This window comes from Lactuca sativa, chromosome 5, assembly GCF_002870075.4.
Source record: "Lactuca sativa cultivar Salinas chromosome 5, Lsat_Salinas_v11, whole genome shotgun sequence".
Taxonomy (NCBI): domain Eukaryota; kingdom Viridiplantae; phylum Streptophyta; class Magnoliopsida; order Asterales; family Asteraceae; genus Lactuca; species Lactuca sativa.
Window position 1 is genome coordinate 212,193,599 of NC_056627.2, and position 27,110 is coordinate 212,220,708.

Consider the following 27,110-nt stretch of genomic DNA (forward strand, 5'->3'; position numbering starts at 1 on the left):
GAACTATCTAAGGCAAAGGTGTATAAGTTCAAGAAGCCTTGATAAAGTATTATCAAAGCATTAAGTATTAGAAACATGAATTAAAGAAATTCAATAGGTATTGTTTTTCTGAAAGTTAAGATGTTTATGAATACATGTCGAAGCTAGTGGGAGCATAAGTGTTATGTTTTATAATAATCATCATGATAGTGGGAGCATAAATGTTATGATTGTATGATTATTAAGGCACGTATTGCAAGTTGGCAATATTAATTATAGAAAACAAGAGTTATACCTTGCAAAGTTGTAAGGGTTGTAAAGTTGTTTTGCTATAATTAAGGGAGAAAATATTATGCTTCATTTCAAATCTAAAGGATTAGGTTGAGAAATGTTAATAAATTTAGTCAAGAGTACATAGTGTGTTCTTAAAATTTCGATTATGATTACGACGTTCCTCTTCACAATTCGAATTTTGAGAACATAGCAAATAAAACATTATGCGTCGTGTCCCATACGCTTCGGGTATAGGATCGATTGCAAATGCTTTAATGTTTGACCATTCTAAAATTTTCCAAATATCGAGCACATTAAGAGGGAAAAGGGACTAGAATTGGTTTTGACTAAAATAATTAAACAACTATCAAAGGACAATCCAAAGTTCGACGAGGATTGGTTGCTTGTGAGTAGTTGGAAGTATAGTATTAGAAAATATGGAAATGTTTGCATATTGGATGGACCATATCGACATTATTATGAATAGAAAAGATTCTATTAAGAATGAGTTGTCATATGGAACATATGGAAGTGTGTCCATATTGGGAATTGAATATTGAGAAATCTATGTCTAGATTAGAAACCTTTATGCAAAAGGATGTTCAAAGGAATGTACTTTGAGTGAGAGACATCATATCTAAGGAATTGTCTTGTAACAATCTCCGATAGAGGACTTTGTTATATCATTGGCAATTGTCTTTGTGACTTTGGTGCAATGATATTACGAAAGGATCATTGCATAAAATCTTAGAATCTAGCATATTCTATAAGTAGCAAGAATTTGATATTCTTACACTTATGAAAAACGATTTGGAGTTGTGAAATGAGAGTGATTGGAAATGTGCTCAATTTGGTCTATTTCACAAAGTGAGAACCATAGGTAAACATTGTGTGCATGCTAGGAGCATGGGACAAGTGTAATAATTCAAGTAAGAAGTTGATTACCCGAAACGACAAATAATGAGTAATCGATATGGTGATAAATAAAAGGTGTTTTATTTATACTCAAAGGTTTGAGGCCATATGGGATTAGTATTATTCTTGTGTTTCACATTTGCATGTTTTGACTTCCTGAATAATTTAATTGGTTAAGAACAGTCAAATTATTCGAACGGGCCACAGTCATTCATACGTTAGAAGTAGGTATGAATAAAGACTATCATGAATTGGTGTGTGGATTGTCTAAAGAGCATTAGACATAAGCAAATGTTTGCTGCAACGTTCATGAGTGCTTATGAATATGATTTGAGCATTGGATTAAACCCACGCTAACTTGGATCACTCCATGAATTGTATCACGAGTGATTGGTGAGACGATAACATCTTATATTCTTGAAACCGAGATGTGTGAGTTGTATCTTGCAAATCGGTTGCACATTGATAATATGTAAACGCACTAGTAACTTGGTGTTATAAAACATATTGTTGTGTGTAATTCGGTGAGTGAGTGCAAGCGAGCATTGAATCAAAGTTTATCCGTTCCTTTTATCCAAAGTAGGATAAAAGCGATATCTTTGGGCCCCTCGATGATTTAGTGATGACAAACGTAAATGCTCGGCCGGGCTAGGGCTAATTTGATTTGTTCAATTAGTTAGTCGTCATAAATCGGAATCGAGATATAGTACAAAGAGAATGATTTGAAATCATATATTATATGATATCTAGAATGGAGGAATATATGATCCCTTATCTAAGGACACGCGTATCTGATAAGATCAGAGTTGACAACGGCTTTGGAAAGCTACAATTGCAGATCAGGATCTGAAGTCATACGCATAATAGTTATTAGACTTATCCAAGTGGGAGACTGTTGGATTAGTGTCTAAGTCCATAACTATTTTGGTATGTACTTGACCCGATGGTGCATGGTCCTTTTGGGTTGCCTTCACCAAAGCAACTTGATAGGATGAATTATTGAGAGAAAGGATTAAATATGATTTATTAATATATTATGAGAATAATATATTAAAGTAGAAATCATATTGTTTAATTAATATTAGTCAATAATTAATTGGTAATTAGTTTTGTGACTAAAAGAGATTAATTAAACTTAAGGGACTGGAATTGTAATTATAAGATAATTGCAATTTGGGCCATGGATTGCCTTTTATTATAAGGTGGACGAATTCTATGGGGGAAGCCCATATGAAATCGTCCAAGGCCTTGAGAAAAGGGCTCCATGGGTTGCTTAGGGCTTAAGCATCCAAATTAGGGTTTCCTTGTTAGATAACCCTAATTGCCTCACTATATATAGATCCCTTAAGGACCAAAAACGTGGCTAAGACTCCTCTAGGGTTTGTAGATGTTTTTGGGCAGCCTCCATCCTCTCTCCTCTTCATCCTCTTGCTTATTGTGTTTGTGAACCATTAGAGGAGTGACACTTGTGACTCTCAGCTTTCTAAAGTCAATTCAAGGAGGAATTGGGATTGCTATTGCTACATAACAATCAAGGTAATATCTTAAACCTAATTATATGTTAATATCGATTTCCATATGCTAGAATTAGGGTTTATAGTCTTGGATTCAAAGCATGTACAATAGAGAAACCTAGATCCAAGCATTAGGGTTTGTATGAGCACATAGGATGTCTAATGACCAAAACCCATCACATCCGTCTGCGGGTGAAAGGCGGTGCTAAAATGCAGACGAGTGCCCAACTCATCATACAACTTCTTCCAAAACCTGGAAGTGAACCGCACATCTCGATCTGATATCACTGACACTGGCACCCCGTGCCGCGCCACTATCTCCCTGATATAGATATCGGCCATCTTTTCGGCCGAGATACTCTCCTGAATCGGAATAAATTGGGCGCTCTTGGTCAACCGATCCACGATGACCCAAATCGAATCTACTCCTCGCGCCGTCCGGGGAAGCTTTGTGATAAAATCCATCATAATATCCTCCCATTTCCACAACGGGATATCCAACGGCTGCATCCTGCCGTGCGGTCTCTGATGCTCGGCCTTGACCTTCCTGCAGGTCAAACACCGCTCGACGTACCACGCCACATCCCGCTTCATGCAGGGCCACCAATAGTCTAGACGAAGATCCCGATACATCTTCGTCGCCCCTGGATGAATAGAGAATCGGGATTTATGCGCCTCCTCCATCAAGATCTGGCGCACGCCTCCGTGATACGGCACCCACACCCTACGGTGTAGTGTCAATAACCCTCGGCTATCATAATCGAAGGAGGTGATTTGACCCACTATTCACTCACTCTTCCGATGTTCCTCCTTCATAGCCTCCTGCTGAGCTTCTCGAATCTGCTCTAACAGGGGAGTCACCACAGTCATCCTCATGCAAATATCCCTGTTCGGCGCCGCCTTGCGGCTAAGTGCATCGGCCAACACATTGGCCTTCCCCGGGTGATAAAGGATCTCGCAATCATAATCCTTCACCACGTCCAACCACCGACGCTGCCTCATGTTCAGATTCGGCTGATCCATGAGGTACCTCAAACTCTTGTGGTCCGTGTAAATGGTACATCGAACCCCGTAGAGGTAATGCCGCCAAATCTTGAGGGCAAAAACCACCGCCCCCAACTCTAAATCATGCGTCGGGTAGTTCGCCTCGTGAGGCTTCAGCTGCCTCGAGGCATAAGCAATGACGTGCCCCCGCTGCATCAATACTGCGCCTAAGCCTGAGATCGACGCATCACAGTATACCACAAAATCCTCTACGCCCTCGGGCAGGGCTAAGATTGGCGTCTCGCACAATCTCTGCCTCAGAATCTCGAACGCTGCCTGCTGCTCAGGCCCCCATCGAAAGACCATGGCTTTCCTTGTCAACTGTGTCAGGGGTACGACTATCTTGGAGAAATCCTGAATGAATCTCCGATAGTAGCCTGCCAATCCTAGGAAACTCCGAATCTCGGATGGAGACTTCGGAACCTCCCATCTCATCACGGCCTCCACCTTGGCCGGGTCTACCGAAATCCCGTTCTGGTTGACGAGGTGCCCAAGAAACTGCACCTCGCGCAACCAAAACTCACATTTAGAGAACTTGCCGTACAAGCTCTCCCTCCTCAAGGTCTCCAAAACCTCTCTCAGATGCTCCTCGTGCTCCTCCTGCTTCTTGGAATAAACCAAGATGTCATCAATGAAAACTATCACAGACCGATCCAGCATCGGTCTACACACGCGGTTCATGAGGTCCATGAATGCGGCAGGAGCATTGGTGAGCCCAAACGACATCACCACGAACTCATAATGGCCATAACGCGTCCGAACGCGGTCTTCTACACATCCTCCTCTCTGACCCTCATCTGATGATAACCTGAACACAAATCTATCTTGGAGAACCAAGATGCTCCCTGCAACTGATCAAAGAGGTCATCAATCCTCGGGAGTGGGTAACGGTTCTTCACCGTTACCCTATTCAGCTCCCGGTAATCTATACACATCCAATGCGACCCATCCTTCTTCTTTACAAACAGGATCGGGGATCCCCAGGGTGAACTGCTCGGTCGAATAAATCCCTTGTCTAGCAGCTCCTGCAACTGCGTAGACAACTCCTGCATCTCGAGAGGAGCCAACCGATAGGGTGCCTTGCCTATTGGAGCCGCACCAAGAACTAGGTCAATCCTGAACTCTACCTGACGCTCCGGAGGTATTCCAGGAAGCTCCTCTGGGAACACATCAGTGTAGTCTCGCACCACTGGGACCTCGCTCACCGTCGCCTTACCCGTCTCCCGGGTATCCATCACATACGCGACATATCCCACGTAACCCTGCTGAAGGTAGCGTCTAGCTCTCGCTGCTGAACATACTGCAGGTCCACGCTGTGGCCTCTCACCGTGGATCACCAACTCTCCCCCACTTGGGGTCCTGATCCGCACTAACTGTTGTGCGCAATCTATCACCGCCCCATTAGGGCTCAACCAATCCATACCTATAATCACCTTGTTCCCTCGCAAAGGGATGGGAACCAAATCCACCAAATAGCGCTCCTCAAATAACCTTAGGACACAATCCCTGAATATTGTTGACGCTCGCACCGATCGATCATCGGCAATCTCTACCTCTAAAGGGCAATCCAACATGCCCGAAGACTCAGTAAACCTCTTGCTAAGCGCAAGGGAAACAAATGATCGGGTGGCACCCGAGTCAAACAACACCTGGACAGGAATACTGTTCACATGGAACGATCCTATTGCATATACACAGAGCACATATCAATATCATAACATCATAAAAATAAGATAGAAGGAAAGAATCATACCCGTCACCACATCGGGTGTGGTGCGTGCCTCCTCTGTCGTCAGATGAAACGCCCGGCTCCTCACCACTGGAGCCTCTGTCTTGCCCTGCCGGCCATCTATAGTCCTCAGGGTAGCTGGAGTCGGCGCCTTAATCGGCGCTGATGCTGTCAACTGGGGGCAATTGGCCTTCTTGTGGCCCTTCTGGTTGCAGTGGAAACACAGCAACTACGATGTCTGAATCACATGTGCAGGGGCGGTACAATCCCTGCTGAAGTGCCCTAACTTGCTGCACTTGTAGCAGCCTGACGATCCCAACTTACATGCTCCCTCGTGCGCCTTGCCGCATTTCCTACAGCGACCCCGCCCCTGTTGGCCTTTCGGCCCCGCATCTGATCCCTTGGGCTTCTTCCCCGAAGCCCCCATAACATGCCCCTCCTCCGCCTTCCTCTTCCGAATGTGCTCCAAATCTATCTCCCTCTCCTTTGCCCTGGAAATCATAGAGTCCAGGGTAGGGCAAGCTGAAAAACTGACATGCTCCCGAATATCAGCTCGTAGCATGTCATGATAGCGGGTCCTCCTCATATCCTCGTCACCCGCGTACTGGGGCACCAGCAACGCCCTCTCCCAGAACTTGGCGGTGATCTCCTCCACAGTCTCTGCCGTCTGTCTCATATCTAGGAACTCCCTGGCCAGCTGCTGAAGCTCAACAGCCGGCGCAAACTCTACCCTAAACCTGGTCACGAAGTCCGACCAGGTTATAGCCTCGACAGCCGAGGCTCCCTATGACTCGCCAGCGGACTCCCACCAATCCCTAGCTTGATCTCTCAAACATCCTGCTGCGTATCTCACCTTCGACCCCTCAGGGCAGAAGCTAGTCAACTGTGCAGACTCAATGTCTGCAATCCATCATCTGGCAGCTATGGGGTCCTTTGCCCCGTGAAAATCCGGCGCACCACTGCCCCGGAAGTCCTTGAAGGACAGTGTGTGCGAGATCCCGACTGGCCAAATGTCATGTTGCTCCTGAATGCCCGGAGGCGATCCTCCATCATCTCCAATATCCCTTCCTTGATCGACCCGAAGATAATGGGGGTCGACTCAAGGATGCCTCTGGTGATCTCTAACGCGATGAACTCGTGCAACCCCTCATCTACTGGCTCGGAACCTGATCCCTCTCTTGTACTGCCGACTGCTGGCCTCGAGCGTAGTACCACCATTCTGAAATACAAAATAATAACTGTTAGCGATACTGATACCTCTGGAGGGGTCACACCTACTACAAGTTCCCTGGTCTTATCTTGGCCTTCCTCGGTTCGGGTACCTTCTCCAAGGACTGCATTGACTCCACCAGATCCCTTTCACTACCGCTGATCTCTGCTACTCTTATCCTAGGCTTACCTTAGGAAACCTCTAACTCCACCCAACCCAGTCCTCAGCTGCTGAAGGTCTCTTTGTGATGCCTACTAGCTATTACCTGAATACAATCACATGCGACGAGGCTCGGATAATCCTTCGAGTAAGGGACTCATCCCTACAACGGTTAGGACCCAAACAAGAGCTACGCAATAGGGTCAAATCCAACACTCTGAGATTATTCAACCCTGATCACATGTGACTTTAACGTATTCACCTAACAGCTAACTCCCATCATTCAAAGCCCACATAGCAGAAAGCAAACAACATTTGGAAAAAAGGAAACAATCTCAATCAACTCTATCCTCGTAGAGAAAAACTATACTAGCCTACAATGCTAAACTCATACTATCAGACATAACCTAAACAGACTATCCTATTGCTGTCTACTCAATTCTAGCATGCAGTTTTTCATACACCGAAGCACATAAAGCAAGCACATAACGCATCACTCCTAGATCCTTAGTCCTATTCTAGCATGTTGTTCTACTGATAAACATAACATAAGCTTGTATGGGTACTTTGGGAAATACTTACTTGAGCTCGGCCGGTCGCGCACATCACACACTTTGTTCTTTCTTAAAACCCTTTACTTAGCCTTTTAGAAAACATTTTTTTTGAAAATCTTTTAATCCCTCGATTTGAGTTCAAACACCCCCGAAGGTGTGTCTGATTCCCTCAAACCAGGGCTCTGATACCAACTTGTAACATCCCAAAATAAGAGCCAAAAATTTCATTTTTAAAACATATTCTTAGCGAACCTTAAGAATAAAATGTTCACTGATCATATCATTTCATAAAAGTTATCGCATGTCTTGAAAAACATTTCATAAAAACATAATAAAGTCAGAGTACAAATTCCCAGGAGGATCTCATAGTGCGGACTACAAGGCGTGTGTGTGATGGGCCGCTACCGCGCCAGCTCCTTCCCCTTCGAAGAAGAGGTACCTGAAATCAAAACTGAAAACTGTAAGCACGAAGCTTAGTGAGCTCCGCCAACATACCATATACCATACAATCACATAGCATACAAATATTGTCAGGCATATTTGGGTGCCCGACTTACCCCTTCGGTCCTCTCGACCGGATATTGAGCAGTATATCTGGGAGCTTGCCTCCCCTTCGGTCCTCTCGACCGGACACTGACTAGCATATCTGGGTGCTGGTCTCCCCTTCGGTCCTCTCGACCGGATACTGACCAGTATGTCTGGGAGCTTGACTCCCCTTCGGTCCTCTCGACCGAGTACTGGGGACTATTTCACCCCTACCCCTACCACCTAACACATATATCTCAAACTATCTAGCATGGTTGGGCATAACCGCCCCGTCGGCCCTATCGACCGGTGTTCTGGGGGACTATCTCCCCCCCCCCCTCTACTGTCACTAGCACATAGCATCATATCATACTAGCACAATAACATATCACAGGTAGTAGCAACCTAGATGAATATCACAGAGACAAACATCTATTATACAACCCTACTGTCACTAGCACATAGCATCATATCATACTAGCACAATAACATATCACATGTAGTACCAACCTAGATGAATATCACAGAGACAAACATCTATCATACAACCCTACCGGTGGGTCGGCATTGTGGCCGTAGACCCACTGCTACTGGAAGGTAACTCACCTCAAAGTAGCTGTTGATCTGCGTGGGAACTAACTGTCTTCTGCTGCTGCTGCTTCGGAAATCCTCCGGCTATAATTCCCACAAAACCCTTAGTCAAATACTGCTAACCGACCTCAGGGTAAAATGACCATTTACCCCCAACCAAACCAAGAGTCAAAGTCAAAGTCACTGCCAGTTGACCCGACTCGCCGAGTTGGCTTGCCAACTCGCCAAGTCCCTATCCCTTTGTCTGACCATAAGCCCGTCTCTACTCGTCGAGTTAAGCATTGACTCGACAAGTTTTCCTTCTAAACCAAAGGCCAATAGTCCTTCATCCTACTCGCCGAGTTGTATGAACAACTCGCCGAGTTCATCTTCATCCGAAGAACACTCTATGCTGAGACTCGTCGAGCTGTATGAACAACTCGCCGAGTCTGTTCTTGAGGCAAGAAGATTGCCTTAAACTCGCCGATTCATGGCATTGACTCGCCGAGTTACTTCATGAGTGAGTCTGGCTTCCGACCCACTGAGTTACACCCCATGACTCACTACTCCAACCCGCAACACGAAAAAGGGGAAAACTCGGGGACTCGTGACTCGACTCGCCGAGTCAGATGAACGACTCGCCGAGTCTGCCACATGCAAATACTATATACATGATTCTGCTTGAATCCAGCTCATACCATACATAGATCTGGGTTTCTAGGGCCTGGTTAACACGTAAAGTTTCCAACTTTACGTGTAAATAAACACCAATGAAGGTTTTAGGGCTCAAAATGCACTAAAAGAGTAGATCTAGGGCTTTCATGCAATATGGCTCCATAAAGGCAGTAGATCGAAGCTCCTGGAGCTCAATCATGCCTAGATCTAGAGGCTAAACAACTTATTACAAACCCTAATACACAAACAAGCTTGGGGAAAGGCTCAAGAAGGACTTTCATGGAGCTACAAGGGACAATAAGCATGAAAACAGAGGGAAACTGAGTTATACCTCAAGGAAATCACTAAGATAACACAAGGATGTCTGGCCTCCTTCTTCTCTTCTTGATCTACTCTCTTTCCTTCTCCAAATCTTCAAGAAAACACACCAAAATGCTTCAAACTCACAAGGAACAAGGCTTGAACGAAGTAGAGAGCTCTGAGGGTGAAGGGGGCGAGCTTGGGGGCGGATAAGAAGGTTTAAATAGGGTGCAAACCCTTGAAATTTAGGGTTTCATCAGACAGCGGGGACTCGCCGAGTCCAGAATGTGGACTCGCCGAGTCGCCAACTTAAACGTGCCCCCAAACCCATATCTACTCGGCGAGTCGGGCCTACAAATCACCGAGTCCAAGGCTAAGAATGAAAAATACTTAGATATATTTTACGTACCAGGAACCAGGTGCTACAGAAGAGGTCCGAAATGAAGCACTTATCCCAGATCTACAAGCTCTAGCCTCCAAGGTTCTTCCTTGAAAACCTTCTTCTTTTCTCTTCAAAGCTTTAAACAACCAAAATGGGTTCTCCAAGGTCAAGATCTCACCAAATGAGGGTAGATACGTTCTAGGGTTTCTTCTGAGGTTGGGGAGGCTGAAATGGGGCTAGGGTTGAAGCCAACATGTCCTTTATATAATGCTCAACCCAAAAATTAGGGTTTCATGACTTTTAGCGTACGCTGGGCGTACGCCTTGAACATCTGCGACCAAGTTGCCCCGTTACGCTGGGCATAACCCAGATTATGCTGGGCGTACCCACGCGTGTTCCAAACATGCCTGCATGGCCGTCCATGTGAACTTTTCTCCATAAGGGCCATTATTGCCAAATCTTCAAAGTGTCATAACTCCTTCATTCTAAATCCGTTTATGATGAACTTTATATCCATGGAAAGGTGGAGAGAAGCCCTACACTTCTAACAACACGCCTTGGCTCGGAACCTTCTCAAATAATACCTCTAAATTTCATAAAGGACTAAAACGCATCTGGCCTTGGCCTCCGAACTCCATAAATGAATATTCCAGAACAGGGCGTTACACCCTTTGTCTCAATGGCGGTCTCCATGGTTTTCGCTGGTTCATCATGTGATTTATCACATTGTGAGATGGGACTCAAGTGATCAAAGATTTCTTGTTCAGAAATCTTTAACTCGGCTTTCGAGAAAGGAAAGACTTCTTCAATAAATTTATCGTCTCTTGTTATTACCATTTTTCTTTGTTCCAAATCGAAGATCTTGTATCCCTTCTTCTCGGGAGGATATCCTAGGAATATCCCGACTTTCCTTTGGGTTCGAACTTATCCCCATTCGTCTCAGTGTTCCTGTAGTACGCGAGACATCCAAAAACTCTCATGTGGTCGTATTCAGGAATCTTAGCAAATAAGACCTCATATGGTGTTTTATCATCTATTACCTTTGAGGGTAAACGGTTAACAATGTACGTTGTTGTCAGTACACACTCCCCCCAAAAGGTTATGGGAAGACATGATTCAAAACGTAAAGCTCGAGCAATTTCTAAGAGGTGTCTGTGTTTTCGCTCTACCACTCCATTTTGTTGCGGGGTATGTAGGCAAGTGGTTTCCAAAATGATGCCTTGTTTTCTATAGAGCTCATTCATGTTATTTGAAACAAATTCCCCACCATTGTCGCACCTAATCCTTTTGATATTTCTTTCAAACTGGGTTTTCACCATTTTGCAAAAATCAATTAGGCAATTGCTTGCCTCGTTTTTGTGCCTGATCAAATATACCCATACCGCCCTACTATAGTCATCGACTATAGTAAGGAAATAATTTGCTCCTGTTAATAATGGTTTTCTATATTTCCCCCAAATGTCACAATGAATCAAATCAAAACAATGGGTAGTTTTAGTGTTACTAATCGGAAAAGGTAATCAAGTGAGTTTTGCTTTTTTACAAGAATCACAAACCATTGTTCTAAGATTTGAAGCAATATCCTTAAGAAAATTAACATGAGACAACTTTACGTGAGACGCATGTCCAAGTCTTTTATGCCATGCATCCATTGACACCATCATTGCTTTTCTTTCTTCTTTTATTCCCCCCATCCAATAGAGACCATCACGGCAATCACCCGCTCCAATCAAGCTCCCCGCTTCCAAATCCCGTAAAACAAAGAAATTGGGAAAAGACGTCACTGCACAGTTAAGTTCTTTGGTGAATCTCCGAACCGATAAGAGATTGCATGTGAAATTTGGAACAAAAAGGACTCATTTGATGTTCACTCTTTCTTTAAAGGCAATTTCACATTTTCCTTTCACAGGAATGGGTTCCCCATTAGGGATAGTGACTGGTCTTTCATTGATGTTTGTTGATAAGGTTTTAAAATGATGCTCCTGGTAGGTTATGTGTTCGGTGGCACCCGAATCCACAACCCAGTCATCATCATTACTTATTCTACCTGCCATGTTCGCTACAATTGGCTCTTCTTTGTTTCCTCCAAACAGTTTGAGAAAACTGGTGTACTGTTCTTCCGTCATCCCTGGAATAGGGCATGATTTTGTTTCGACCATGGCTGCCCTTGGTTTCAATTTATTTCCCTTTCCTTTGGTTGGCCACCACTCAGGACAGCCGATTCTTTTGAAGCATCCCTCCCTGTCGTGCCCTTCTTTTCCACAATGACTACAAGGTCCAGTTTGAGGAGTGCTTTTCTCAGGTTTCATCCGGTTCTTTTCATGCTGGTTCTTTTGTTGATCACGCTTCTCTTGGAAACTGGTTTGAAACGCAGCAGTCTCATGAACAGGCTTCTTTGAACTAGTGATCATGCGTTGTTGCTCATCTTCAACAACAAGGTGATAAACGGTACTTAGTTTTGGTGTTGACTGCAAGCCAATATTTGTGTTTTGATAACACTGAATTGGTCATCCAGTCCCATCAAGAACTCAAAGGTTCTCTCTTTTTCTTTGATTTCAGTGAATTTCTTAGCGAGCCCACATGAACAGCCATCACAAGAACAACGAGGAGTCGGAAGAATTGACTCCATTTCGTCCCACAGAACACGTAATCTGGTGTAATAGGCCGACACAGTTGTGCCTTCCTGTCGGGTGGTATTTAGTGACTGCTTCAATTCATAAGCCTTGTGTGCACTCTCTTTTCCAAAGTGTTCTTTTAAGTCTTGCCAAATGTCTGTGGCTGTCTTGGCGTACTTCACGTTGTTGCGAATCTCCTTCTCCATGGCGGTGGTCAGCCAACCTTTGACCATGGCATCACAACGCATCCAAAGTAGATATTTGTCAGAATTCACCTCTGGTTTTACAATGGTGCCATCGATGAAGCCGGTTTTGTTCTTTGCAAACAAGAAATTCATCATCTCTTATTCCCAATCGCCATAATTTTTGTCAGTTAGCACATCGTTCACGTGTAACTTCTTTGGGTAGTCGGAAGCGTGTAGATAGAGGGGAGAGTAGTGATCAATTGACTCTCCATCATTCTTGTTCTTGTTACTGTTGGAGGCATCATCGCCGACCATGAGGGATGATTACCATATACAAATGCGTACCAGAAGAGCTATTGATTTCATTAAGGTAAAAGGAATTTATACAATACACAGATTACAATGAAAGAAGAAAGTTCTAAAAATAAGGGCTATACAAGTAAACAATATATACGATTAAGAGAAGATCAATGGAATGACAGCCGGACTCCAATAATAATAAGGCATGGTCTACTATTTAATTTCCTGGAAATAAGAACCAACTATATGTTGTTGGGTTTATAAAATCTAGTACATAAGCAATGTCATAATTGAACGCGATAAATCCTGTTGGTTTCCATATGATTCAATAAATAAGAGGATATTGATTTTTTTATACATATTCGTTGATAGAAAGTTAGTCATCGTTAAAATGATACTTTTCATAGCCACTACAAAATCTTGGAATTTCATTTAATCAGACATGAACAACACCTTTTTAAGTGGTGATCGACATTAAGAAGTATCTATGGACATTACACAAGGCTATATTGTTCAGAAGAAACCTAAATGTTCTAAAACCATAACATTTTTCTCCACAAATCCATTTATGGATAATAACAAGCATCTCGACAATTGTTTGAAAAGTTTTCAAGTTTCATGCTATAATGTGGTTTTCATCTATCTAAACTTGATTATTCACCTTTCATGAAGGGCAAGGTGACAGGCTTTATTAGCATATGTCGATAAAATCATCATCACAAGGTCTTCATTTGTTTAAATACAATATCTTAAAGCAAATCCTAGTCAACAATTTAAGCTTAAAGATCTAGGTTTGTTGGATACTTCTTAGGTCTTGAAGACTTGAAGTTGATAAGTCCAGCAAGGCATTTTTGTCTCACAATGCAACTATGCTTTACAGTTTACAGTTAGTAGAAGATGATGGATTATTAGCCTCAAAGCCAACCAACACTCCAATGGATCCTCTGACAAACTTTAAGCACCAACCATGGTGAAATACTTGATGCTCCAACTCAACATAGGCATATTGTTGAATGATATGTCTTTTATTGTACAACGGTTACCTCAATTCATGTCTTATCCACATGACCTACACTTGAATGTTGCTCATTATTTTCTTTGATATCTCAAGCAATGTCCATGCCAAGGATTTTTGTTTTCAACTAATTCTTCTTTACAACCAAGGGCGTTTTTTGATTTTGATTAAACTCGTTGATCAATTACATGTTTTTGTATCTTCTTTGGAGAATCGTTAGTTTCATGGCATTCTAAAAAACAACCTAAGGTATCAAGGTATCATGATATAGTAGGTACGACATGTGAATTAATTTGGCTTAACAACTACTCAAGGACTTTGATATTCATCAAAATGATGCAACTTTAGTGTTTTGTGACAATGATGCAACAATAACTTAACCCCTCCACTTTTCATGTAAAAAACATAGGTCAATTATGACGAAGCGATCTTAGGCTACATCCACTATATCTGATTTACATCTCACATGATACCCTTGGAATTAAGAGAGCTCATAGGTTTTTGAAAGAACAACTTTCTTACAACAACAAAAAAAAAACATACGTATTGTGTAGTATACTTGTGCCATGTCATAAAAAAACTACTACATTTTCCTACAAACAACACTTGTTCATTAAATAGTTAACTTGTTCGAGCAACTAGTGTAGCATAAATGAGTTCATTCCAAGCATCAGGGACACCAGGAAGACACCAATGGCTACAATCTTCCTTTTTAGTCGACACTTTTTTCAAACCACTTACATTCTTTCCATAAACAGAAGGATGCCCATCCTTCCGGAAGTTTGTCAACCTTGTAACATTCAAAAGTACAACTGGAAATCGCATTTCTTGAATCACTTCCTCAATTATTTCCATTTTTGGTGGATATGTTTCGATAATTCTTCCTTTTTTTATCGGTTGGGTTTCCCCATGGCATGTTCCACCTGAATCCCATTCTCCACCTCTGTTTTGATCAAGAAAAGATGGTGATTTTATTTTGTGGAAAAGATACAAGATTAATTACACAAGGACTAAATTATAATAAACAAATAAATAAAAGTACGTTGCTCTAACAAGAAAAATCTAGGAAAACAAAACAATACCTGAAATGGGCAGATGAGTAGCCTCGATAAAACACCAACTTTTCTTTATTCATATTCTTATCAATCCATTTTCCCCATGTCTTCATTGATCTCCTAAAAGCTTCAACAGCATCAAACTTTGGATAAAGATACTCCCCCTCTTTAAAATAATTTTTCCTACATCATCAACAACCGTTTTACCAAATTAACCTAGCTTCATATACAATCTTTTTTACATAAAGATTCAAGATTTCATCAAAGAAATAGATGCTTTAGAGTTTAGATGCAAGAAATAGTTCTTCCTATATTTAAAATAAAATAAAAAAATCTACTCATTGACATACATACCCTCTACTAGTTTTTCCATGAACCCACCAATGTCCAGTATTGAATACTAAAATGTCAGCACGTTTCCATCTTGCAGATGATTTATCAATTACATCCATTGATAATGTGGGATTTGAGTTTCCTTGTCCATTTTTTCGAATCCCTTCTCTTACAAGAAAATGAGAGCGCACAAACTCCACTGTACAGTTGTAATCCTGTTACGAGGGTAAAACGGTCATTTACTCACTTCATTTTTAGTCCAAATAGAATGGATCTTTGGTGATGTTTCTTTTTGAGTTAATGGGGAGAGACAGAGTAAGAGTTCATTCGGTCCAAAACATTAAGGACCTTAGACAAAAGGGTAAAATGGTCATTTGCTCGTGTTCAGTTATGTCCAAACAAAAAGGGATGTCTTTAAAATGGAATGCATGGAGGAAAATGGTATAAAAGAATAACTAACATCACCTAACCTAATAGCACTTTTTGACCACTTTAGGGAACAAAATTAAAGAAATAATGTCCTCATTTTAAGGATATAAATAATATTACCTCGAATTTGAAGACAAAATAGCCTCTTCCCTTTGTAATTTTGTGGCCATTAATTTCGTACATTTTGCTCTTATTTGGTAAGCTTTCATAGAGAAGGCAAAGGAGTGACTCGTATTGATTCCGATTCATGGAGTCTCCAATAAGCAATAATCTCCTTCCTCTTATTTTCACCAAGAAATCGGTTCCATTGAATCTAAATACATAATGAATCATAATTCTTTAGGGACAAAAGTAGATGCAGGATGAAAAAGATTCAAGGTTATAGATCATAAGGACATGAAATGTATCTTAACTACTAGGGTAAATCCAAGAAATAGCAACATAAGCTTATACATGGTAGAATTTAAGGAACAGATTATTAACATTTGATTTATATAACAGGAAATTAGTCGATCTCTGATCACTTTATATATGATCATACTTGGTAAAATCGAAAGCATTACTCTAATTACTACTAATGAATGCTAACAATCATTGAAGAATTGAAGAACCGAACCTTGGAAGCTCACACGAATCAGGCTTCCATCGCCATTTCATATATTCTTCGTCGGATCTTCCATTAGCTTGACAATCAAACGCTTCATCAACAAAAGGGCAAGATCCAGGTTTATAAATTGGGTACTCTTCATCTCTCACCCATTTTCCAGAATGCATATTACAACTTTTCCCCCAATCCACACTCTTTTTAACCGATTCCGCAACTGCCTCATCTTCTTCATGAACCTGGGTTATCTCTACATTCTCAGAATCAGCGATCCCAGTTTCACTTTCAGAAACCGAATCATCATTAATCGATTCCAAATCATTTGGCTTGCTTTGAGGAAGTGGGTTTTCGTCTGTAGACTCGGAGTCGATAAACCCAGTTTCATTTTTTGAAATTGAGTCGTCATTAACGAATTCTAGATCATTTGAGTTGGTTTGAAGAAATGGGGTTTTCTCTATAGGCTCAGAGTCAACATACCCAATTCCGGTTTTGGATTTGGAGTGGTCAATTTCAGGATCTGGAAGTGGGTTGTATCGATCTATTGCTGCGTATAAAGACAAATGGGGATCGAGAGTTCGTTTGCTGAAGAGGAAAATGGTTACGAGGACTACTATGAGTAAGAAGACTATGGGGAGTGTCTTGTGTGGGGTTCTAGTTAAGGTTGCCATTTTTGGGCTTGGTGGGCATGATATCTTCTTTAAATTCTTGTTTCTTTTTGGAGATATCACCAAAAGAAGATTGAATACTTGAAGTTTGAAGTAGATCTAATTTCACATTTCCTACCTACTATTGATTTTACTATTTTAGGACTACTTTTAGTTTTAGTTGTTACAAAAAATTATAACACGTTCTTATTGTTATAAACTTATAATTATATGTTTTATTATAGTATGATATTTTAGAAAACCTATTCAGATATAACATTATCATTTATCAACCAAACCAAAAACAAATTTCTATAACTGGCTAAAAATATTCAAATTAAAATGAACGATAAAGAAAGATAAAACATAATGTCTTAATAAAAAATTTAAATATATTATTTTAATAAACATAACAGAAAAAATTCCGATTGAACCAACTAAATCGGCCAAAACTAAGTAAGTGTTTGGGATACCTTTCAAAAATAGTTTATTAGCTTTTTAGGTTTTCAAAAAGTTAATAAAATAAAAAAATGTATATATTTAAAAAGCGTTTTTTAAAACAATTTTTTTGTATGAAAAAACAAAGTTTTCAAAAAGCTAGAAAATCCTAACTTTTTAGTTTTTTAGTCATTTTATTCTTAAAAAAACAGATTTTTTTATCCAAACATTTTTTAAAGGGCGTGTTCGGCAAAATTAGCTGTTAGCGGGTAACGGTTAGCTTGTAGCTTGTAGCGTTTTGTTAAACGCTACATGAAGTAACATTTGGATTTGGAGCGTTTTGTTTAAACTAAATGCTACAAGCTTGTAGTGCCAAACAAGGTTTTTTGTTCAAAACGGAGCGTTTTGTCAAACACTAGAAGCTAGAAGCTCTTAAACACTCCCAAACGCTCCATGTCGAACACGCTCAAAATCTGTTTTCCTAAAAGCTATAAGCTAATAACCATTTTTCTTAAAAATCACTTTGGTGATAAAAAAAAAAAGCTAACCTAAACACAACCTAATTTAGTTATATTTGTCTGATGATTTTGTTAATAGTTTTGTTAATATAAAGACACCGCCCCCCGCCCCCCCCCCCCCCCTAAATCCCAGAGTACGTTGGTGAGTGCCATTTTTCGCAAAATTCTCCAAGATATGGAAGTTCATCTCGACATGATGGTCCGTCACAAAGCGGTTTTCTAGTGCTTACATGCACCACATGCCCAAAATTTTCTTCTTGCTATCGCTATAGATGGGATTGGCCAACATATGTCTCCTGTGGAGTATCGTACTATCCTCAAATATCGACTCATGATTCCAATATTCCCAGCTGACGAGATATGTCTGGTGTGTCGCAAGACATGTTTGGACTCCTTTGGAGAGCATGCAGTTCACTGTAAAGAACTTCCGGGGTTCAAATACAGGCACAATATGGTTAGAGATGTTTTGTTCGATATATTTAAGTGTGCCGGAGTTTCCGCTAAGAAAGAGGCACCTGTGAATTTCTTAACTGACCCGACAGAAGGAAGGTCAACCCTTAGACCGACTGACATTTTGATTTTTGGATGGGTCGGAGGGAAACATGCATGTGTGGACCTTACAGGGGTATCCCCTCTCGTGGGCTTGAGGGCGGGGGGTTTCACGGCAGGATTGGCTGCTTTAAAAGCTGCTACAGGCAAAGTCACCAAACATGAGAAATCATGCATGGAAAATCAACACGTGTTCATATCGTTTGCATTTGATACGTTTGGTTTTCTCGCACCGGATGCAGTAGAACTTCTTAATAGAGTACAACGAATCATGCATTGCAATGGTATATCCCCTAGTCCTATGAATGTAGTTTTTAAAAGATTGAGTTTTGTTATACAAAAAGACTTAGTGGCCCAACTTGTTGCCGTTTGCCATCTCACTTGTTGTACGTTGATAATTAAATTAATTCATGTTATTATATATAAAAACACAACCAATTATATTTAAATTTGAAATTAAGAATAAAAATATTTTTAGAAATTAGGATACAAGGAATAAAGTTTTTAAACATTGTGCATTTATGTTTTGTCTTATAATTATGAAAGTTGGAAAAAAAATTAAATGAAGCAAAGAATTTGCATTAGACAAATTAAAAAAATAGGCGTTGGTTTCAAATTGGTTGTTAAAGAGTATTTTTATTCCCTAGCATCTTTATAGGGTCTCTATTTTAATATATTTGCTGATTAAAAAAAAAAAAAAGAATATTTCCATTAATAAAACTTAAAAGCTGTATTTTCTCACATTAAGTTGTAAATTAATGAGGTAATTATATATCCTATGCAACTAGGGTGATATTCATATTACCCCCGCTTTGTGGGGTTTTGTAGGGAGGAGACGTAATGTGTAAATTTCTATTAGGTAGGGACCATTTTTGTAAATGTTTTTAAAAACATGGAGTGTTTCTATAAAAACAATGTATGTGGATCTTTTCTATAAATTACAAGGATAGTTTTTGTAAACTATGTTCTATATAAGGACCACCGCAATAAGCAAATTTAAATGTTTGGATAGGAGTCTTTAAAAATCAGCTTATTGCGGTAGGAATAAGCTGATTTTAATAAGCAAGGGGGGAAATGTTTATTGCTTATTGCTTATTGATCATCTTAGTCATATAAGTTGTTTTATTTGTCAAACACTTCAAATGCTTATTGCTTATTGTTTATTGCTTGTTGCTTATTTCCACCGCAATAAGCTTATTTCCACCGCAATAAGCTAATCCAAACACATTTTTAAAAAATGTTTATTCTCACCACAATAAGCAAATAAGCAATAAACTAATAAACTAAAATCTATTTATCCAAACACCCCCTTAGTTCAATATATATATATATATATATATATATATATATATATATATATATATATATATATATATATATATATATATATATATATATATATTTGTAGGGGACCAATCTTGTGGACATACGAGAGTACGAGGGTCTAGAGACCAAACCTATAAACATGGCAATATACGAAAGTTAAAAGGGTGGAATTGTGTTTGTTCAAATTTGAAGGGGTAAAAGTGATACTCAAATAACCCTTATAAATAGGGGCAAAATACAAAAAAAACACAATCATTTATCTACTAGCATTTAGAAAAATCGGTTTCATTTTGTTTATATGTAGAAAAACCTTAACATTTTTAGTTACCTTTCACTTTAACCCAAATATCCAGATTTTTTAAGAAATTATTGGTTCTTTTGTGACATTACATTTATATTTTTTTGTTATAGGCTAAAATGAAAATATAAATAAGTGATGTTACCTCTTGTATAAAGTAAAACATGATGAATAAATCATTCACTTAACAATCATTTACACAAACAAAAATAAATGACATCATTTATTTTTTCCTATATCAAATGTCATGTCACAAAACAATCGGTAAGTAAGAATAGATATTTGGGTAAATGTGAAAGACAATCAAAAATGTAAAGGTTTTCTATATATAAACAAAATATAAGAGTTTTTCAAAATGTTGATACATAAATATTTGTGTTTTTCTGTATTTTTCCCTATAAATAGTCTTACATAAACTATGAATAACGCAATAGAGTTAATTACAATGCTTTTAGAAAAAGTTGCATTAACAACAACACAATGTCATACAAAAAATGAATTTTCAAACATCTTCTAAATAAACATCATAGTAGATAGTGAATACTCTACTACTTTGTGGATCCACGACTACTTCATACATATCTCTCACTTTGTCTAACAATCCTAAACTCTATTGTTTTTTTACATGATAATGAGTTAACGCCAACTTATACTTGACGCGGCTACACTAATCTTCAACTTAATTTGTTTGTGGGTTTTGGCTCGTTTTAGATTGTGAAACGCAAGAACACATATAACAAACAAACCCTAATCTAAATGAACAAACCTAAAATACAAATCTATACATATCTATATTTTGTAATCCCCAAAGCTCTTGGAGCGGGAGAGATGGTGATTGGAGAGGAGAAGAGACAATCGATGAAATGGTGGTTGTAGTGATTGATTTAAAATAATAATAATAATAATAATAATAATAATAATAATAATAATAATAATAATAATAATAATAATAATAATAATAATAATAATAATAATAATCGTTTTTTTTTTTAATGTTATTGTTGTTTTGATGAATCTTTAGAGACATATTTGTTTAAAAGTTAAATGCAACTTTTGGCATTTTCCAACTTTTCTTACATATATATAGTTGAATAAAGTGATAAATCGGTTGTTTTTGTTTTTGCTTTTTTATAAATATATCTTTTTTCTTTGGAAAAAAACACTAGAAATGTCATTAGTAGCCTCGAGGCTTAAAGCCACAAGTGCAACATGGCTATTACAAGTGCCAATCCCTTTTAGCATATAAATTTCGATTAAAAAAAAGCATTAAGGACATTGTAAAACATAATGACAGAGCTTTAAAACATTTTAAAACATAATGACAGAGTTTTCACGTTATCCCAAAGTAATTTGGCCTATGCGCACACATCATACGCATTATGTTTCCTTAATATACGAACTGCTACAATAATATTGTTTTATTTCTTGTGAAAATTGTGACAACTTTTATTGAAGTATTCCAGTTAACAACATCAGAAAACTCCAAGATGATTCGCATTCGCCACAAAAAATTTTGTATTTCTCTCGGATTTACAACCCTTTGTATTCTCCGACGATCGGAATTGACTTCGATCACCTCCAAGTTGTCATTACTCGCTTGACTTTCACTTTCTTGTCTCTTCCTCAATCTCTTCTCAGGGGAAACAAAAGTCAAGTTTATATCTACAGGAGAAAACAGTTTACTCACAACACCCACCATTTTTCTTTCTGCTAACAAAGCACTGAAGATCACAATTTCTGTAAAAATTGAACAGATAGAAATGCGTCAATTACTTGAAGGTATTTATCATGATACTGTTACTCTTTTCGGTTAATTTGCAGTTGTTTCTTTGGGTTTTACAGTAATTTGTCTCTGGGGCATTTATACAAACACATGATCTGCGTAGATACAGGAAAATTGTTTCTGATTCACTTTGCATTGTTGATGTCACTTGTCGATGCAGCAATATCTCCAACATCATTATCCATTAATGAAGACACTTCATCTACGAATCACCATCGATCAGCCTTGTTCTTTTTACTTGGAGGATTAATCTTTCTCCTAAGTTTGCTGATTCTTCTGTTTATTTTCTGGAAATATATCCAACAAGAACAACTTAGAAAGTCAGGGGAGCCTGAAAACAGCTGCAAAGGTTATAATTATCTTCCAAATCTTATTTCGTTTTCATGTATTATTACTCTGTATACATTGTGTTGTCAACTACATGTATGCTAATAAAAGACTGGATTTTGTAGCTTCAAAAGATTATTACAGAGGGAATATAAAGACAATAAGCTATTTTAAATTCCAAGCATTAAAGAAGGCGACCATGAACTTCCATGAGTGTAATTTCCTTGGAAAAGGTGGATTTGGGCCAGTCTATTTGGTATGTGTTTCCTGAATTCTTTATTACAAATTTGGATTTATTGACATATAACGATTTTATATGATTTTTCTAGGGTAAACTACAAGATGGAAGACAAGTTGCTATAAAGAAACTCTCTCTTGAAAAATCACAACAAGGAGATGAAGAGTTTCTTGCAGAAGTGAAAATGATCACTAGCATACAACACAAGAACCTTGTTCGCCTTCATGGTTGTTGCTCTGAAGGATCTCAAAGGCTGCTTGTTTATGAATACATGAAGAACAAGAGTCTTGACCTCATTATTTATAGTATATGACATAATCACCTTCTCATAAACTGCTCTTTCTTATATTTACTTAAAAGGGACATGACTTAATCTAACATCTATATTTTGGAATTTGTAAAAAGGAAAAAGCGAAGAGTATCTAAACTGGAGCACACGATTGGAAATAATTTTGGGAATTGCAAGGGGATTACAGTATCTACATGAGGGCTCACACGTGCGGATTGTGCATAGAGATATCAAAGCTAGCAACATTCTTCTTGATGCTAAATTTCATCCAAGAATTGGAGATTTTGGCCTTGCTAAGTTCTTCCCAGAGGAACAATCGTATCTTAGCACCACATTTGCTGGAACATTGTAAGGTTTTAATGGGAAAATCTTTGATTTTTAAAATATTATGTGTTTTGTTAAAAGTTAGACTCATTTCTTTGTCTTTCTTTATTAAGTTAATTGGATGTTGTGTCCACGTAAAGTCAAAAGGAAACAACACCCAAGTCACTTATGATAAAAGGGTTCATGTATGATTTTCTTTATTAAGTCGTTTGTATGTCTTTTTGTGATTTTGTAGAGGATATACAGCTCCTGAATATGCCATTAAAGGAGAACTATCCGAAAAGGTTGACATTTATAGTTTTGGAGTTCTGGTGCTTGAAATTATTAGCTGCAGGAAACATACCGATCTTACTTTACCATCAGAAATGCAATACCTTCCGGAATATGTAGGCCATTTACATTTCATTTACACTTCCACATGACATCACATTACGTAGTCATGACATGACATGATTAGACTGTACATCACATCACATTATATAGTCATGATATGACATTGCATAATATGATTGGACTTATCATGACACATAACATGTCATGACTGGACTAAACGTGACACGTGATGTCATGTCATGACATGATTGGACAAACGCATGATACATGACACATGACATGACTTGATTTTACTGGATTGAACTGGACAAGTTTTGTAGGATTTTTTTCTAAATATTTGTCATGATTTTTCTTGTATTGTGTAATAGGCATGGAAGTTGTATGCAAGGTCAAAGATAGTTGACCTCATAGATCCAAGAATGAGGAAAGGTGGTTTTGTGGAGAAAGATGTAATGCAAACAATTAATGTGGCTTTATTATGCCTTCAACCCCAAGCAAATGTAAGGCCACCCATGTCGGAGATTGTGGCTATTTTGACTTGGAAGAGCAAAATGGTCAAAGCACCAATAAAACCGGATTTCTTTGATGGGGGGTGTCGAGTGAAGGATGAGAATGTATCTTGGGAAGCCATCTCAGATTATTACCCTTCTCCTCTCGAAAGCAAATCTTACAACCTCATACAACCTCCAAACTCTGGAGAGTTCATCGAAAGTAGATCATACAACCTTATTCAACCTCCAAACTCTAGAGAATTTATAGTAAACTAAGCTCACACAATGTTTGGCTTGTTTTAAATCAATTTTTTTATAATGTTTGGCTTGTTTTAAATCAACTTTTTATAAAAATAAAAAAATAATAAAAAAGTTACTCAGAAAGCTCTTAAAAAAAGATCCATTGGGATTTAGGATGCTCTTGACTTTCAAAGCATCTCCACCACCTAACAAAGCGACATGAAATCGACTTTTAAAAACTAGCTACCGGCAAATAGAAAATGATGATTCGATTTTATAGAACAAAGAGACATGAAATCGGCTTTTAAAAACTAGCTACCGACAAATAGAAAATGATGATTCGATTTTATAGAACGAGCATGTAATACATTTTATTAAATTAAAGTGCTAAATTAATCGTTCTTGATTATTTATGTTTAAGGGAAAAAAATTAAATCAAATTTTGAATATTATTATAAAAAATAGTTGTATATAGTAATTAATTGTTTATGCGCATAGCAAATTTGTATAATTTTTGGAATATAATCAATAAAATAAACAAAATTATATTTTTATAAGTTAAATTAAAATATTTCATTTTATATATCATCAACAATAAGGCTCTGGGGAGTGGTCACACACCCAACCCACCGAAAAAATATGGTCACCTCTGCGTCACGTCAGCTTCACCACCAACTCACTAAACATTGAAAATGGTTACCACTCCACAATTTTTTTTAATTTTTTAATATTATATTAAACAAAAAAAAAACATAATTTATAACATAAATTAAATTTTTGAAAACATAAAAAAATAGGACCACATTTTATTAATTAAAAACATATAAATTTAAAACTTAAATTACTAAAATTAAACATTAAATTGTCTAAATAAATTAAAAATTAAAAAATATAGAAAAATTCTACTCGTCGTTGTTGTCGTCACCGACATCATCCGCCTCGTCATCAGTGTCCTCATCCTCCTCGTCTTCATTGTCATTTTGCCCTTGGAATTGTCTTTCCCATATGTACTCGGTCAAATCATGTCGTAGATTGTGATGTGTTTCCCGATTTTGTATTTCCAAAACCCTTGAGAATTATTCCGGGCTACCAACTTGTATAATTGCAGGTGGATTAAGCATATCGTTTGTGGTATATGAACAAATAGCCCTACTCTCTTATTCTATTATCATGGTATGTAAAACAACACAAACAGTCAGCACCGTCGTCAATTTTGCTTTGTCCCATGTTCGTGTCGGATGTTTGATTATATGTCACTTTTGGTTGAGGACTCCAAACATCCGTTCTACATCCTTCCTTGCAGATTCTTATGCTAACTTGAATAATTTTAGTTTATCGTCGGCCGGAAATGTGTATGACTTGACAAATGTAGCGTATTCTGGATATATCCATCACCTAGGTAATACCCATATTTATATTCATTTCTATTGACAACGTATGACATGTCTGGTGCTTTACCCAGTAAAATATTGTTAAATATCGGAGACGCTTGGAGCACATTCAAGTCATTGTTTGACCCGCCATACCAAAGAATGCATGCCAAAACCATAGGTCATGTGAAACAACCGCCTCCAATATAACAGTAGGCATACCGCGGGAACTGACCACGCCACGCGTTGGGACAATTTTCCCACTCCCAATGTGTAAATCAATGCTACCAAGCATCCCTGGAAAATCATGTTTAGCTTGATGTGCGACATACAACTGTTCGACATCGCTTTTAGTCGGATGTCGTAAGTATATGTCATGGTAAAGCTGTATGACATACTTATAAAATAGATATGTACACTCTCAGCCTGTCCTTTCAGACATTTTCAAATACCCCTCTGATACGTTTGCGGTGATGCCGTATGCCAATTGTCTAAGAGCGGCCATACATTTTTGTATTGTATTAAACCACGTTTACTTCTAGCATCCCATCGTAATTGGAAAAACTCATAATTATGTGCCAAATCTCTAGCTATACGTAAAAATAAACTTCTGCTAATACGAAAACGTTCTTCGAATTTTGATAGATCATATAAACTATCAACGACAAAATAATCACGTACCAAAAGTTCATGTGTCGCCTCTTGATCCCGGTTGATCAATTTTCTATGCTTCTTCTCAACGTTTGAACTTTCGCCTCTCTCACGTATTATGTCTCATGTCGCGGACAACAACGTATGCAAAATCAAATCCTCATCAGAATCATCATCATCGGATGATGAAGAAATTGAACCTGGAAAATTGTTCATTTTTTGGTTGAATGTGTGTGTTTGTTTTGAAATAATATGGGTGTGTTTTGATGGAAATTATGTGTAAAATGAATGTATATATAGAGAAAATTTGAAAAATAATAAAAAGATTTTTTTTTTAAATTCATAAACGGTCGAAAAGTCATTACAACGGTCGAAAATTGAATTGCCTAATCAAAACGTGTGTCTTCACCCGTCTTCCCCCACGTCACACGCAACTCACCCACCCTGGGGCGGTGTTCACGCGTCTCCAGGGGCGTCCACGTCAGCCCCATGCGTCCTTTCATGGACCATACCGAAAAGCCTAATGATAGTTGAGTAAATGAACTTTAACATCTAAACTTCTGAGATGTTTCCCTTTTCTTAAAATAAAATTATTTTAAGGAAAAGATTGATGAATATTAAAAAATATAGTAAATGATGAATAATTACTTTCATTTTTTAATGAGGATATATTTGAAAAAATTATAAAAAAATTTCATTAGCTCTTTGGAACCTTAGTCTATTAATTATTTAAAAACTTCATTTATAAACTACTTGTGTCTTGCACAACACTAAAATAAATAAATAGACTAGCATATAAACTAGTTACAGATTGTCAAACATAGCCTTAGAGGGTGTTTGACATAGCTTTTAAAGTGACTTTTCACTTTTATTTTTTTCTAAAAGTCAAAAAGATGTTTGATAATCCTGACTTTTTCAATTTTTAC

General features: G+C 38.3%; 3 protein-coding genes across 4 annotated transcripts; 1 reads left to right on the forward strand and 2 right to left on the reverse strand.

Moving 5' to 3' along the window:
• Window positions 1-11,685: 11,685 nt before the first annotated feature.
• On the reverse strand, window positions 11,686-12,785 carry LOC111913829 (uncharacterized). Its single transcript, XM_023909544.1, has 2 exons — window positions 12,299-12,785; window positions 11,686-12,254 (listed from the first exon to the last, which is right to left on the reverse strand). The coding sequence occupies exons 1-2, from the start codon at window positions 12,783-12,785 to the stop codon at window positions 11,686-11,688; spliced, it is 1,056 nt and encodes a 351-aa protein (XP_023765312.1).
• A 1,573-nt stretch (window positions 12,786-14,358) lies between these two features.
• Window positions 14,359-17,122, reverse strand: LOC111913859 (protein trichome birefringence-like 5). The gene is made up of 5 exons (XM_023909571.3): window positions 16,378-17,122; window positions 15,882-16,074; window positions 15,354-15,547; window positions 15,027-15,182; window positions 14,359-14,887 (listed from the first exon to the last, which is right to left on the reverse strand). The coding sequence occupies exons 1-5, from the start codon at window positions 17,031-17,033 to the stop codon at window positions 14,566-14,568; spliced, it is 1,521 nt and encodes a 506-aa protein (XP_023765339.1). The 5' UTR covers window positions 17,034-17,122; the 3' UTR covers window positions 14,359-14,565.
• A 4,342-nt stretch (window positions 17,123-21,464) lies between these two features.
• Window positions 21,465-24,260, forward strand: LOC111913860 (probable LRR receptor-like serine/threonine-protein kinase At1g56140). 2 transcript variants are annotated; one of them, XM_042902711.2, is made up of 7 exons: window positions 21,465-21,917; window positions 22,082-22,270; window positions 22,383-22,504; window positions 22,578-22,791; window positions 22,892-23,123; window positions 23,335-23,485; window positions 23,801-24,260. In XM_042902711.2, the coding sequence occupies exons 1-7, from the start codon at window positions 21,899-21,901 to the stop codon at window positions 24,197-24,199; spliced, it is 1,326 nt and encodes a 441-aa protein (XP_042758645.1). In that variant the 5' UTR covers window positions 21,465-21,898; the 3' UTR covers window positions 24,200-24,260. The 2 variants fall into 2 exon arrangements, with proteins under 2 accessions (XP_042758645.1, XP_023765340.1); XM_023909572.3 differs by having other exon boundaries at window positions 21,468-21,917; window positions 22,374-22,504.
• The last annotated feature ends 2,850 nt before the right edge of the window (window positions 24,261-27,110 follow it).

What these genes read in the sequence shown, in the direction of transcription:
- LOC111913829 (XM_023909544.1), bottom strand. Translation starts at nt 12,785, where the DNA reads ATGATGAATTTCTTGTTTGCAAAGAACAAAACCGGCTTCATCGATGGC. An exon ending in AACACAAATATTGGCTTGCA is followed by an intron (nt 12,255 to 12,298) that starts GTCAACACCAAA and finishes TTGTTGTTGAAG; the next exon opens with ATGAGCAACAACGCATGATC.
- LOC111913859 (XM_023909571.3), bottom strand. Translation starts at nt 17,033, where the DNA reads ATGGCAACCTTAACTAGAACCCCACACAAGACACTCCCCATAGTCTTC. An exon ending in ATTTTGTCTTCAAATTCGAG is followed by an intron (nt 15,548 to 15,881) that starts GTAATATTATTT and finishes CCCTCGTAACAG; the next exon opens with GATTACAACTGTACAGTGGA. An exon ending in TACTCATCTGCCCATTTCAG is followed by an intron (nt 14,888 to 15,026) that starts GTATTGTTTTGT and finishes TGATCAAAACAG; the next exon opens with AGGTGGAGAATGGGATTCAG.
- LOC111913860 (XM_023909572.3), top strand. An exon ending in GCCTGAAAACAGCTGCAAAG is followed by an intron (nt 22,271 to 22,373) that starts GTTATAATTATC and finishes TGGATTTTGTAG; the next exon opens with CTTCAAAAGATTATTACAGA. An exon ending in GATTTGGGCCAGTCTATTTG is followed by an intron (nt 22,505 to 22,577) that starts GTATGTGTTTCC and finishes TGATTTTTCTAG; the next exon opens with GGTAAACTACAAGATGGAAG.